A 15,862-nucleotide genomic window follows, 5' to 3' on the forward strand; every position below is an offset into this window, starting at 1 on the left:
CTGGGGGCCCTCCAGTGGCTAAGGTCCGCCACCACACCCTCCTGTCCCTCCCAACAGAACCTCCTAGTCTCTCCCTCCATTACCAGAGAGATTGTCTAATATCAACTCCATGCTTATGTGCCAATGCGTGAGCCCTTGAGAGTGACTCAGCCCCTCCCCCAAGATGGGCCTTCTGAGGACGCAGGGCCTTAGCTCTGGTCCTCCCGGACCTCCCCTGCAGATTCTCTAGCCCCAGTGGACCTAAGGGCCAAGAGGTGAGAAGACAGAGATGGTGGCTTAGAAAGAGACATCCCCGCTGCCCCTGGGGCTGTGGTCAGAGGACCCGGGTTTGAGTCCCACTATTGCCACTGGAGGCCTGAGTGCCTTGGACAAAACATTTCACCTCTCCACTTCTCAATGTCCTTATCTTTAAACAGGAAGTCCTGACTCCAGGGGCTTGTGAATCTCAGTGGCTGGAAGCAGGAAAGTCCTGCAGCGAGGAAAGCCTCCCCCTCCCAGGCCCTGGACTGGTTCCATCCTGCCCTCTGCAGCTGCCCAAGAAGAGGAAAGAGCCTCTGCTATACATTCATCCCACTAAAGGTAAAACAGCCCCTGCACACTGGGCCCCTTGAAAGTGTAATGAATATTCATAACGCCGGTCACCCTCTTCCCATGCCTCTAGATAATCACATAAAGTTACCTAAATTAAAGGGGCCCCATGTGTTGATTACAGTGGAATTCTGCTAAATGCACACACTTTTGATTTGGTGGATAAGCTAATAGGCACAAATGAGCTATAAAAAGATTCCAAGGCTGCTACTGCCTTAAAAATGCCCTGCATGGGTTTATTTTCCAGAGTAGTTAATTTTTAATGCTTTATGACAACACACCATGGTAAACTGTGATATCCTCATCAATATTTCCCTCACTGTCGTTAGTCACAGGTAACATGCAACTCCTGCAAAAATGCTATCAATGAAGTCTATAAAGACTTCTGAGAAGTGTTGAGCTCTTAGCAATTTTTTTATGATGTTCTTTTTCCCTCTAACAGCACAGATAAAGAATTCTAAGAAAACCTCCCTAGTGAATTGAAGAAACCTAGGACACAGTCTTCTTCCCATGAGTCATTCCTGACTTCAGAGATGAATTCTGTCCTTGGAACCCCAAAAGCCAGCAGGAGTGCCTGGGGATACCTTAGCTAAGCTCAGGCAGGTGGCTCCGGCTCAGCAAACCCACTTTAGCCCAGGTGCTCTGACATTATCTCTGGTTCTCCCAAGCTGCCCAGCCTTTTTCCTGCTTCACTAGGGGCTTTTGCCTTCATATCCAGGGACCTTTACTGTTTACCAAGGGCTTTCATATGCTGCATCGTTTTGATCTCCAAAACAACATTGAAAAGGAAAGGAAAGGATCTCCTTTCTGGAATATTTTCTGCATAGAACAAGGTCATTTTTAACCAAAAATAATATTTTTAATTTTTTCATTTACTTTTTAAAGAAGAATTATTTAAAATAATTATAAAAATGGAAACTGGACAAACGTTTGCAGGTTGATGCCAAGCGTGGGGAGAAAGACAATAAAATGGTGTGCATATTCTGATTGCAATTCTATAAAAGAATACACACAATAAGGACAAAGCCAACATATGAAAATATTTGTATTAGAGTTACAGGATTATGGGGGCTTCCCCCACACACCAAGCTTTTTTTTTTTTTTAATGCCATTGTTATATGTTTTTTACAGTTTCAAAGGTGGGGGGAGCAGAAATCTTAAAACACAATATATTCTTTATGGATATAAGGGTATACATATATATGTAGTAAAAATATAAAAGCACAGACTAAAAGAATATACACCAAGCTCAAGACAGCATTCACCTTTTAGGAAGGAGGGAACTGGGATCAAGAGGGGGTACGGGTAGAGGTGAGCCTTCACTTATATCTATAATGCTTTATTTCTTTCAAAAAATAATAAATTGATCTATAAAATTTGAGCCGTGGATATAAAGGTGTTTGCTGTATTATTCTTTGGGCTTTTCTGTATGTTTGAAGGATTTCATTAAATTTTTTATTTATAAAATTAAGGGACTAAAGAGGAAAGTGTCCTCTCTATTATAAAACCTATGAGGCTATTTGTTTCACAGCTCATCCCAGATTGCTCCTTCCCCAAACTAGTGTTAACCCTTGGCAAAGGAAGAGAGAAAAAAAAAAGGGAAAGAGAGAGAGAGAGTGGAAGGGAAGGAGAGAGCATAAGAGAGAGAAAGAGTAAGAAGGAGAGGAGGAGGAGAAGGAAGAGGAGGAGGAGGAAAAGGAAGAAGAAGAGAGGGAGGAAGGGAAGGAAACTTCTCCAGTGCTACCATGCAAAACCAACTTGAAGAAAAATAGAAAATTATGGTCCTCTAGACCAGCGATTGGCAAACTTTTTCTGTAAAGGGGCAAGTAGTAAATATGTTCGGCTTTGCATTTATCATCTTGGTCAAACTCTGCAATTAAAACATGAAAGCGGCCAGGCGAGGTGGCTCACGCCTGTAATCCTAACACCCTGGGAGGCCGAGGCAGGTGGATCAATTGAGTTCAGGAGTTCGAGACCAGCCTGAGCAAGAGCAAGACCCCATCTCTACTAAAAATAGAAAGAAATTATCTGTCCAACTAAAATATATGTAGAAAAAATTAACCGGGCATGATGGCGCATGCCTGTAGTCCCAGCTACTCCGGAGGCTGAGGCGGGAGGATCGCTTGAGCCCAGGCGTTTGAGGTTGCTGTGAGCTAGGCTGATGCCATGGCATTCTAGCCTGGGCAACAGAGCGAGACTCTATCTCAAAAAAAGAAAAAACATGAAAGCAACCACAGACAATATAAACAAATGGCTTTGGCTGTGCTCCAATAAAACTTTATTTACAAAAACAGATAATGGGTTGGATTTAGCCCAGGGGCTTTGTTCTCACGGCTTTGAAAGTCTGGCTAAACAGTGTCCATGGGACTCATGGCGGAGAAATAAAAATACAGACCCCAGTTGGAAAACCTCTGGGAGTAACTGAGTCTCTGATTGTGATGTTTTGAGATGCTGTGATTTTATGCGTGGGTGTGGTTGCTGCCCATGCTGGTCCTACCCAAGGTGTGTCCGAGTGCTCGGTGAATCCTGCCTAGCAATGAGGTTCCAGATGGAGAAGCCCCATTACTCAAATTTCTCGTCCCATTTGTGAAAGTAATGCCCTTCGAACCTTAAGAAACGCCAGAGCTCTTATTTTCACCCAAGGATCCAATATGGACAGTGGAGTTGCTGTAAAAGTTTATTGCCGTCGTGATCTGTGATAATAGCCCCAGGAAATGCGAACAGGGACAAGGACATTTAGCCATCACGTGTCATTCAGAAAATCTGATGCTTTATCTCAAGTGATTGCACACATTTGAATAAAACACACGACACCAGGAAATTTTACAGAACAGAATGCCTCTTGGAGCTTGATAAGGCAGGGTGCCCGAGGGAGCCAATAAATCCAGGAGCTCGTGGAGAAACAATAAATTCTGGGTCTCCGAGCGCAAAAGGGTGTGACCACAAGGTGGTAGCCATAACCAACGCTCCATGGCACTACTGTCCAATGGCCAGGGCCACATCCGAGCCCTGCACCTGCAATGCCCTGTGCTTGCCTTCTCCCATCAAATACACACCCTGGATCCCTACATCCTCCCCAAGCCTTCATGGCAGGTTCCTGGCTGTTCCCTGTCTGGACGTGGGTCTCATGAGCCATCCTTCCTCTCTTCTCACCATTGCAACCCATCCGTGCCTTTCCACACACACGCGCACACACACACACACACACACACACACACAACAAAACTGATTAGTCTTGGTTTGTGTGCAGTGTAAATCCCTTACTATCATACTTTGTTAACTAACAGTTTGGTCCATGAGCCCTGCACTCCCATGTATCTCAGTGTGAACTCCTAGCAGGTATAGTTCACATCACTGTAATTCTTTTAAAAATTTCATGCTCTATGACCCACAGTGAACCCGAAGCCAGAGAGATCGACAAAGACAAAGCTGCGCCTGTCTGCATCCCTGCCCACCCCTCCCCCCTCCCCCCCCCCAGATGTCCCTCCTTCAGATCCCTCGGGCACACAAGGTGCTGCAGCTGATGTCCTCTCCTGACAGTCCTCTCAAATCCTACTCTAAGCAACTCATTTATATCATGAGGTTCATTTAAACTGCCGCCCTTAATTTCTCATAGAATCTCGAATTTTAACCTACCCGGTAGCGGAGGAATGAAAGACTTAGAAGGCAGAAGGGACATAATGTCAGAAGGTTTGGATTCAGTGTCAATAAACTTGCTTCTCCTCACCGTTCTGGCTCCTGTTGAACCCCACAAGGTCCCTTTCCCTCTCTGGACCTCAGTTTCCCCCGCTGTAAAATGAAAGCCTAGGACTAGAGGACCTATCCCATCCTGTCATTCTACGCCTTCATCCTATCCACACACGGTGCAGAGCTGTGAGGAGAACACAGACTTTGGGACTAGAGAGACGCGGGTTCCAATCCTGGCTTTGCCATGCACTAGCTGTGTGATATGGGGCAACTTACCTAACTTCTCTGAGACTCAGTTTTCTCTTCCATGAAGTGGAAAATAAACTAAAAGTCCCTACCCATGCAGTACTGGCATGAGAACTGGAGAGGGTGCACGTAAAGCCCCTATTGGAGACTTAATGAAGAGACAGGCACTACGTAAAGAGCAGCTGTCATCCTTCTTGTGCCTTTGGCAGGGGCTCACTGACCTTGGTCAGCAGGTGGAACAAGTGTGACATTGGTCAGGGCCTTCAGTATGGAGCCCCAAAAGCCACACAGAGAGGGAGTAGCCTACAACCACGTACGATTCAAAAGCAAAATTTAGAAAAAGGTGACGGTTGAGGGACGTGCCCCATCAGTATCTGAGCGGAAGGAGGCTGTCCCTCGGCTCCCTAGGGGCTCCCAAGTACAAGGAGGTTTAATGAGTAACCTGAAAAATAGGTGGGGTGACAGGGAAGGCAGGGAGAGAGGTTGGGCATTTAGTTTATTTATATGACCACCCCTACACCAGCTCCAAGGGCAAAGAGTGCCCTTTCCATGGCAACCACAGTCAACAGCCTTTCACCAGCTTGAACTGTGGACTTGGAAAATGCTTGCCTTGGAGAAGGGGAAGAAGCCCAGTTCCCTTCCCTGAACGCACATTAGACGGGAACCACCTCACGAGCTGAACCAAGGAGCGACTCCCTCCCCAACCTCCCCTCCTGGCAGGGTGACCTTCCCACCCTCCTGCTTGCGTTCCTTTTTGTCTTCTTAAACTGATGCCCTGTCCTCCCTCAGGAAACCAAGGCCTCATGCCTCAGCCCTCCCAGCATTTCCCAGTCCAGGCTCTGCACACCAGTCTAGCAAAATAAGGTGGAAAAGCTGGGGTTTTTCATTTGTAACTAAACACTAACCCTGAAGGAGAAGAGGAGAAAGTGAAGGAGGCAGAATTGTGACATTAGTAGAAAAGGCACAAAGGCACCCCTCAAGGGCAGGAGCAGTGCGAGTCAGGAATCTGCACAAACAGGAAGCACTATTGCTGAGTGTTAGTCCCAACTCCAAGGCAAAACCTTATCATTCTTATCAATAATAGCATGCTTTCATTGAGTTGTATAAAAACTTATGTGCTAGACCATTCAATGGGGAAACAATAGTCTCTTCAATAAATGGTGCTGGGAGAACTGGATATCCACATGCAAAAGAATGAAGTTAGAGCCCTACCTCACACCATACACAAAAATTAACTCAAAATGGATCAAAGCCCTAAATGTAAGAGCGAAAACTACAAAACTCTAAAGAGAAAACATAGGGGGTACATTTTCATAATCTTGGATTTGGCAATGGAGTCTGACAAATGACATCAAAACCAGGAGCAACAAAAGATAAAATAGATAAATTGGACTTCCCCAAGATTTAAAACCTTTATGCATCAAAGGACACTACCAAGAAAGTGAAAAGACCACCTACAGAATGGAAGAAAATATTCGCAAGACATATCTGATAAGGTCTAGCATCCAGAATATATAAAGAACTTTTACAACTGACCAACAAAAAGACAAATAACCCAATCAAAAAAAAAAAAAAAAATAAAAACAAAAAACATTTGTTCATGTAGGCCAGGACAGGAAGGTAATAAGAGGGAAAAATAATTGTGATAGTTTGAAGACCTGCACATATATTAATATATTTCCTTTAAAGAAAGAACAACCAAATGCAATGTGTAGACTTCATTTGGATCCTGATTCAACAAACTGTAAGGAAACATTTTTGAGATAATCATGAAACTCTGTGTATGGACCAGGTATTAAATTACCTAAATTAAGAAATGACCGTAAATTTCGTTAAATTTGATAATAGCACAATAGTTTTTTTTTTTAAGTCAAAGTTGCATTCTGAAGAATTTAAAGTGAAGTGACACGATATCTGGGATTTGATTCAAAATACTGCTGAGAAAAAGTGGAAGAGGATAGATGAACCAAAAATGGCAAAATGTTGGTAATTGTTAAAGCCAAGCGACCAGTATTAGATCCATAAGTACTTGTTGTACTACTCTATCTTTGCTTATGCACGTTTGAAATTTTCCACAGTAAGAAATCTGCAAGTGTTATTTAATATTGCTATTGTCTCAGCTTTAAGTCGTCAAGAAAATGAAAGCACTAACAACTGTGTTTTCGGCACCCTACCTAGCTAGAGTAGAAGGCTCGATTCAGATCCAGCCTAACTCAGATCTCAGCCAGGGAAGATCTTTCACAAAATGCTGAGATCAGTCCAATCTCACCTTTGACACTGGATAAGGGAGGACAAGAAAAGGGAGGAAAACTGACTATAGCCAATGAGATAACCCTTTTGATAGAACAATGAGCCCATTGTAACTGCTGGCTAAGGGGGAAGGCTGGAGCCACTCCCTTTGTGATCTCAGAAAATGCCACTTCTCTCTCTGCCCTAGGTAACTCAGAGAGAGCTTCTCATGGAGTGTTGAGGACTCTCAATTAGTCATGTTCATCATCAGTATATCTTACATCCCAATAATACTCTATGTTAATAATAAACAAATTCACTTGATCCTCACTAACACCCAGTGAGCTAGGCAAAGCAGGAATCATGGAGAAGCTAAGCTCCAGAAAGTCTATGCCATTTGTCCCAGGTGTCCTGCTAATAAGCAGTGGAACAGACCACGTGCCCAGCCTCCTCTAATTATTTTCCTAGGTGGTTTTCTTACCAAGGCCCTATTTTCTTCCTCTTATTCCTTATTATTCATATAGTCTTTTCTTTTTTTTTTTTCACTGTCACTTTAACTTTTATTAGACCGACAGTCACCTTGGGGACCTGAAAAAAAAATGCCAACCAAAACCTATTAAGCAAACTTTTCTCTTCCCATCATCTTTTGGGCTGTCAGGCGCATAGCGCAGAACTTCAGTGGTTTCCTGGGGGTTTTGTTTTGTTTTGTTTTTGCCATCAAGAAGAATTGACTTGAATGCTTTCAAGGAAGAAAAAGTGAAGAAAGAAGGAATATAAGACCTGCTCCAGTAGGTCAGTCAAGAGGTCTGCCCAGCTTTCAAAGGTACCCCAGTGGCCAACCAATCCTTGAAAAATCTCTGGGGCCTACAGCTCCAAGTTAGCTAAATGGTAGGGGAACGGCCACAGTGGTTGGGTTCAGAGAGAGTAAAAATCCCCCAGAGGGTTAGCAAGGAGCCAATTCCGGGCAAACACAGGAGCCTCCTGCATGGAAAAGCATAATGAACTATGAATCGGAGGCCTGGGTTCTACTCCTGATTCAGGGTCCTCGGAAGTACTTTCCATCTTAGAGTTTTCATTTCTCTGTCCTTAAGACAGAATCTCAGTGGTCCCTTCCAGAGCTGGCACTGACTGCCCATGTTTAAGTGCATCAGAAATGTCACATGGAGTCAGATTTTAACCCTCGCAAGCCACAAAGGCCCTTGGCTGCCTCTAAGGTTGGGTTCAGTCCTATGTATGGCTAACTCCCCCTTTTTTATAACTGACAAATAAAAAGTGTATATACTTATCATGTACAACATGATATTTTTAACACATTAACTGCCCTGTGAGTTGTATTTAAGTCACACTAGTTTTGAGCCTGGGGCCCCATGAAGCGTATGTAACTCACACATCCCTTCACCTTGGGAGCTGCAAGAACTAGTTTTCAAGTTCCATATAACTCACGCACAGAAAACAATAAAAAATAACAAATTTTTCACTAAATTAGAAAGGATCGTTTTGTTTTCAAAGTTTTTATTCTATTTTCGTAATAAAACACCGTGGCCCCAAGGAAAACTTTTTTTTCTAGTGTGGCAGTCAATGTGTTAAATATGCACACATCGTGGGGTGGCTCGATGGAGCTAATTAACACGTGCATTACCTCACATACTTATCATTTTGTGATGAAAACGCTTAAAATCTTTTTCAGTGATTTTCAAAATATTATTATTGTTATTAACTGTATTGTTATTAACATTGTTATTAACTGTAGTCACCATGATGCACAATGGATCCTTTGAACTTATTCCTCCTACCTCACTGAAATTTTGTAGCCTTCGACCAACGTCTCCCCAACTCCCCACCTGCCCCCAGGCTCCGGTAACCACCATTCCACTCTCTGCTTCTGTGAGTTCAACATTTTTAGATTCCCCATGCAAACGAGATCATGCAGTATTGGTCTTTCTGTGCCTGGCTTACGTTCTCCAGGTTTATCTATGTTGTCGCAAATGACAGAATTTCCTTCTTTTTTTAAGGCTGAATGGCATTCCACCGTGTCTATATACCACATTTTCTCTCTGCCTTCATCCCCTGATGGACACTTACATTGATGCCATGTCCTGGCTATTGTGAATAGTGCTGCAATGAACAGGGCGTTGCTTAGATCTCCTCGACATACCGATTTCCATTCCTTTGGATAATTTCAATTCCTTTGGATAATTTCAATTCCTTTGGATATATGCCCAGAAGCGGGACCGCTGGATCATATGGAAGTTCCAGATCTAACTCTTTTTAAATCTTCTATTAAGAACAGCTTTCCCTGAACCTTCTTAAACCTGTTTATGCTTTCAACCTGCACCACCGTGGAGAACAAGGAGTTTCATTAAATTCCATTGGCTCCTTAACGTGACTTTACCTCAAAGAGCAAGAAGATTTAAAAGACCAATAGAAACATATAGAGCTGCCTCTTGGTGACCAGCTGGGGAGTGAGAGGGGGCAGCCTCTGGCACAGCCAGGGCCCAGCCCTCGGGGCCGCGGACTCACCGAGATCTTGGTAAAAATGTAGAGCAGCAGGGACAGAATGGAAAGGTAGACCTGGATCCGCTTGCCTCCAAACCGCTTCCGCAGGTACTGTGGCATCGTCACCACCTGCATGGGAGGTGAGGGTGGTCACTGGCCAGCCGGAGTGATCAGAGAGCCCAGGGCAGGCAGAGCAGGAGGACCCACCCTGGTGTCAGAGCCACAGAGGTGTGGTCGAGGATTCCGAGCCCTCGTTGGCCAGAGAAGTCTGCACGGTGACCAGAGGGCCCTTGACCTCCAGCCTTTTCCTCATTTCCATCCCGCGTGCCCTCCCGCTGCAGGGGTAGTTAGGTGTTATCTCAGCACACAGAAGGTGCCCAGTAAACACCAGTTGTTGAATGAACACACGACTGGGCATAACCAAAGAGGCAGATCCTTGCCCTGGAGAAGGAGGGGCGAGATATATATATATATATATATACACACACACACATACACACAATCAACCCCCCTTATCTGTGGGTTCCACACTCACAGATTGAAAACATTTGGGGAAAACAATTTAGAATAACAATACCACAATTTAAAAAATACACATTTAAAAAGAATATAGTATAAAAACTATTTGTGTAGCGATTACATAATATTAGGTATTATAAATAATCGAGAGATGCTTTAAAGTATATGGGAGGATGTGCGTAGGTTACATGCAAATACTACAACATTTTATGTAAGGGACTTGAGCATCCATGGATTTTGGTATCCTTGGGGGATCCTGGGACCAATCCCCATGGATGCTGAGGGATGACTCTCTATATATTTATACATATATTCCTATACAGAGGACCTACTGCAAACAAGACATCCTAACAGTGGCATCTTCCCAGTGCATCCAACAAGTTGGCCGTGATGGATATGCCTTCGCCGTGCTCTGCACACGGGCAGTGCCAAGGACTGCGGCTGCAGGCCTGCCCAGCTGGCCTCCCAGTTCCATTCTGCAAGTTCCAACCACGCTTTCTATCTTGCTCCCTCAACCCTGAGCCTGTTGTCTCCTGGGACCAGACGTGTCACCAGCCATCTGTGAGCCTCTAGAAGATGCAGAGTCTGCCCTGTGTTTTTTTCCCTTATTGCTTCTAGCTCCTGATGTATAGACACACATGGAGTGGGTGTCCCTTAGATCTCATAGGACAGATGATACTAAAACTCCCTGTGTACAGTTTCAGAGAGGCACAGTCAGGAGACCAAGCATGTACTGAATAGTTGAGTAGTAGCTGCGCGCTTAGCAAACAAGAGCTGCTGATGTGTGAAAATGATGGGGAAACACAGTTCTTCTATTTCTCAAGCTGCTTCCTTTCTAGGGGCAGAGGCTACAGAAAGTTAGTTCTATATAAGAGCAAATGCATGGCAGTGCAGCATTAAGTACACACCCAGGGTGAGGGGACGTGATGCTTCAGAGGGGTCTGAACAGAGTGAAGCTGCTTGGGGAGCCTCCTAGAGGATGGTCATGCATGAGCCTGGACTGAAAAGATCCATCAGACCCAGGCTCAGTGGATCTGTTTAATGCCCCTGCGGGCAGCCAGGAACTTTATAACCCAGGAGCAAAAGCCATTTATCCCATAAAGTCTCTTCTGCCCTCCAGGAGGACCAAACTCACAGGTATATTTGCCCTCAGGAAATGCAATAACAGAGCAGATACTCACCCCAGCTTTAATGTAGATGGGGACAAACAACCAGCCCAGCGCAACCACCAAAAACAGGGCCTGAAACCAAAACCCAGAACGAGAGGTGGATTTAAACCGGGAGGAACCTTAGCCCACGTCTGCCCCCTGAAGGGTCCCTCAGCTGCTGCAGAAAAATCACTCAGCATTTTCTCTCTTTGGCTCTGGGGACACTCGCCAGGGACCCCTTAGAGACTGGGGAAGGCCTTTGCTGCCCGACCGGCCTATGAAAACAGCCGTTGGCAGCGGTGGAAGGGGCGCCCAGGAGCCTGCCCTCCGACCCCACAGCCTGCGCCCCAGCCAGAACGCCGAGTTCACCTTTGCCTTCCCTGCTCTTACCATTTGAAGAGCCATAATAATGATGATGATAATAATGATGATGGAAATCTGGTGGTAATCCTCTAACATGGCTGGAAGGGTACTGGGGCTTTGGCTTTTTACCATCAAGAGGAAAGAGAAGAAATACTTATTCGTGTCCTATCAGTGGTTTTCTCATGCTACTCTGGAGGAAGGGAAGCAGGACTGTTGGGACCCTGAAGCCATGCCCCTCGTCCGTCTGCACCCTGGGTGGCCCTGCAAGGTTCCCTACCACCTGGAGCTCCTCAGAGCATACACGAAACTGGCTGGCTGCTAAGGGTCCTTCCCTCTCCCAGGCACCGCGGCTCTGGTCTGACTCACATTCCATTCAAAACCCCCCATGGCGATGCCTGAAGATGCTCCGGTCCCGGCCAGCCCCACAAAGTGGCCACTGCCGATGTTACTGGCGAAGAGAGAGGCTCCAATCTGGAAACACAAAGATAAAGTCGGGTGAGGACTCTGTGCTCGAGCAGGACACTCTGGGCAGGCCGCAGAGAAGAAGAGGCATCCGCCAAGAGAAGGACAGGATAGCGCAGGGGGATGCTGGGGTCCGTGGGCACCGCTGGTTCAGATGGGGACCTGGGAAAACAGTGGAGATGAAAAGGAGAGGACCGGAGGAGGAGCCGTGGGCTGGACACCCATATCAGATCATCCGCGAGACTTTTGGGAGCCCAATGCCCAGTAGTGAAGACGACATGGGAAATCCCACAGCCGGTGGGGCCTCGGATAAAAGTCTGCCTTTGGTCCCCGCATCCTCCATCGGGAGGCTCAGGGTCTCGCCCACTACAGGTTCGCAGTAAATACTGACAATTTCCTTGAAAAGAATTATTTAAAAGGAAGCCTCGGGGCCTCAGTCACCCTGTCAAATAAGGAGGGCTGTGGAGCCAGTGATTTCCAAATGATTCCTAGCTGTTAAATTATGTGATTCCATGGATACCCAAGTCATTAGAGATGATACTACTAGTAATAATAATTCTCTAAATCCACATAGCATTTTTATTTTTCTATTCTACAAAGGTCCTAGAGGCCACACAGACACATGCACAAAACAAGGAATTTTTCAAGAATACACGTATGTCTAAAAACACAGAAAACAGATTGGAAGGACACATATTAAATACCCAAGACTGGAAGACTAGAAGGGGACCGGATCAGAGGGAGAACATTCCAACAAAGCAAAGACTTCCTGTTCACGCCTGTCATCCTAGCACTCTGGGAGGTCGAGGCGGGAGGATCGCTTGAGGCCAGGAGTTCAGGACCAGCCTGAGCAAGAGCAACATCCCATCTCTACAAAAAACCAGAAAAATTAGCCAGGTATGGTGGCATGTGCCTGTAGTTCCAGCTACTTGGGAAGCTGAGGCAGGAGGATCTCTTGAGCCCAGGAATTTGAGGTTACAGTGAGCTATAAGGATGCCACTGCACTCCAGCCTGGGTGACAGAGTGAGACTCTGTCTCAAAAGAAAAAAAAGTTCCCCGAGTGGGAAAGGCACGTGTGGCTATATCTGGGTGAACAAGGACAGTGGCTTAGACGAGGCTGGTAGCAGTTAAAGCAAAGACAAGTGTAGAGACTGGAAGAATGTTTTGGAAACAAAGTTGATGGGTTCGACGTAGCAAATGAGGGACAGCGTAATCAAGGGTAGACTCCTAGATTTAGGACTTGAGTCCCTGGGTGGATGCCACTCACTGAGAAGGGGAAACCAGGGGGAAGCAGGTTGTTTAGAGACATCCACCTCTTTCTGCTGAAAGCTTGGTGGGGTAACAGTCCACTTTTAATCAAAATGTTCCTTCTGCAAGTGACCTACCTGTCCTGAGCCATTATCTTTTCATTTATCACCTCTCGCTTGATCAATTATTAAGCCTAATGCTGTACTGTTAAGGACATAATTACCAGAAATGATTAACTACATTAGATTAATCATAAATTCAGTAAGTCCTCTCCAATGCCCACCCCTCAAAGGGGGATATCGTACCTAAAGCCATCTCGGGCTGTCCTGGGGTTCCTCGCCCTCACCATCTGAGAAGGGGTTGGAATGGGGCCAGGAAAGCTTGGGGTACCAGAATGTCCCGGGCTCAGGTTTGGTTCGTTTCTCTCAGAGATACTACCTGGGCCTCATTCTGGATTCACTCTCTTTACTCCACGACCTGTACTGAATCATTTACCAATACTCTGACTCTGCCTTCACAGGGTCATGGGCATCTAGCACTTTCTATATCACCCTTGCGCTGCCTGTCACTGTCTCGCAACAGGACTATGCAACAGGCTTCTAGAGGATCTCCAGTCTCTTCCTCCTGTCAGTTACACACACACACACACACACACACACACACACGGCCAATACCTCCCCAAAACACAACTCTGATCCAATCACTGCTGAATTCAGAGACCCTCCCAGACACCCAAAAGGGCCTGCCAAGCTGTCTCCCTGACAGCTCCAGTCTTAAAGACACAGTCATAGGAATTCAGCAAGGTTTTAAGGTGAAGTTCCCTCCAGCACAAAGGCAGCATGCGTGAGCTTAAAAACTCAAGTTTGACAAACGACTTTCCATTTTCCCCCCGTGGGATTGTAGTATGCAAGAAAATAATGCCATACACCTAACTGCAAAAAAATAAAAATTCAATGTAAAAACTCAGTTAATCTAGGAAGAAGCAATGTTGGTAACAAAGACTGAGCTTCCTCTTAGCAAATCAGGGTAACTCTCAGCTTGGTTAGTAAGGAACTAGATTTGCTAAGGATGATCTCTTGATATAATCAATTTCTTCCCGATCATTCCTTGTTTTTTTTTTTTTTTTTTGAGACAGGTCTAACTCTGTTGCCCCGGCTAGAGTGCAGTGGCATCATCATAGCTCACTGCAACCTCAAACTCCTGGGCTCAAGCGATCCTCCTGCCTCAGCCTCCTGACTGAGTAGCTGAGACTAGTGGTGCCCCACCACCATGCCCAGCTAATTTTTTTCTATTTTTTTGTACAGACAGGGTCTCGCTCTTGCTCAAGCTGGTCTCGAACTCCTGACCTCGAGCGATCCTCCCGCCTTGGCCTCCCAAAGCGCTAGGATTACAGGCGTGAGCCACCACATGCAGTCCCTTCCCTTCTTTACATTATCCATCTGCTTCAGAACTAAATCATTTTTACTTAGGAACAAAGTAATTTTTTTTTTTACTTCAGTTATTTGTTTCAACTGTCTTATTTTTTACTGGCTGTGTAACTAAAGTGTAATATTGAGGTCTGAATATGAAATGTATAAATTAGGGGCAAATCTGAAATGATAAAAAATACAGATACTTAAACTGTTGCGTTAAAAAAAAACAAAACTCAAGTTCGAATGCTTTCTTGACCTCTTACTGTCTGGGTGGTCACAACACCTGTGAGCCTCCACCTCGCCTCATACGGGGCTGCGGAGGAGCCAGATGAGATTGTGGATCAGTAAGGAATGGCACTCAGCTGACCCTCAATCAATGTCCCTTCCCTCCCATCTCCTGCCAAGAGGACAATTACTTCGCCTTCAAAGACAATTCACAAGAGCTACAACAGACGCTGTTACAGACTAAACTGTGTCCTCCCCGAAAAGTTCATATGTTGGATTCCCCAGACCCCAAAGTGACTGTGCTTGGAGATGGAGCCTTTAGGGACACAGGAAGGTTAAATGAGGTCATCAGGATGGGGCTCCAATCCGATAGAATGGCTGTCTTTACGAGAAGAGACACCAGAGAGCTCCCTCTTTCTCTCTCTGTCCCCCGACGCACAGAGAAGAGGCCATACGAGGACACCTCGAGAAGGCAGCTGCCTACAAGCCAGGAAGAGAGGCCTCACCAGACACCAACCCTGACAGCACTTTGATCTTTGACTTCTAACTTCTAGAACAGTGAGAAAGTTCATTTCTGATGTGTAAGACACCCAGTCTGTGGTATTTTGTCACTGCAGCCTGAGTAAACTAAGCCAGACACCATCACTTTGTCACCTATGCTCCTCTGCCAGGTTCTCACGCTGCCCTCCTCTCCCTGGAGCTCATCAACAAGGCTTGCACAGCCCGAGCAAGAGCGAGACCCCGTCTCTACAAAAGATAGAAAAATTAGCCAGGTGTCGTCCCAGCTACTCGGGAGGCCAAGGCAGGAGGATGGCTTGAGCCCAGGAGTTTGAGGCTGCAGTGAGCTATGATGATGCCACTGCACTCCAGCCTGGGAGACAGAGTGAGACCCTGTTTCAAAAAAAAAAAAACAAACAAACACCCACAACACTTTCAGCACACTGATTTCCCAAACACTCTCTCTGTCCACTCCTCACCCACGCTCATGCCCATTTGGGAATCACACCCCATCTTGGGAGTGACCCAGTGACATGAGTCATCGTGTCCTTCTCTGTAATTTCCTCCCACACTCCTGAATTCAGGATGTTAGACTTTATCTAACATTTTGCCAGCTTGACCTTGCTTTTCACTAACTTCTTTCCAAGCCCTCCTCATGCCCTACTGGTGCTCAAAAGTATTTAGATAGTTTTCCTGGCGATGTGCAAGATGAGCCGGGTCTGACCAAACCCAATAGGTTTG

At 45.7% G+C, this 15,862-nt stretch overlaps 1 protein-coding gene across 1 annotated transcript in view; it reads right to left on the reverse strand.

The window, feature by feature from the left end:
* The window catches only part of SLC5A1 (solute carrier family 5 member 1), a 53,582-nt gene that overhangs the window by 17,564 nt on the left and 20,156 nt on the right, over nucleotides 1-15,862 (reverse strand). The window contains exons 3-5 of the mRNA XM_069497251.1: nucleotides 11,643-11,747; nucleotides 10,947-11,006; nucleotides 9,271-9,375 (exon numbers count right to left, since the gene is read on the reverse strand). Of these exons, the coding sequence (XP_069353352.1) occupies nucleotides 9,271-9,375; nucleotides 10,947-11,006; nucleotides 11,643-11,747 (270 nt within the window). The remainder of the gene's footprint in view (nucleotides 1-9,270; nucleotides 9,376-10,946; nucleotides 11,007-11,642; nucleotides 11,748-15,862) is intronic.

This window comes from Eulemur rufifrons, chromosome 21, assembly GCF_041146395.1.
Source record: "Eulemur rufifrons isolate Redbay chromosome 21, OSU_ERuf_1, whole genome shotgun sequence".
In the NCBI taxonomy this organism is placed as follows: Eukaryota; Metazoa; Chordata; class Mammalia; order Primates; family Lemuridae; genus Eulemur; species Eulemur rufifrons.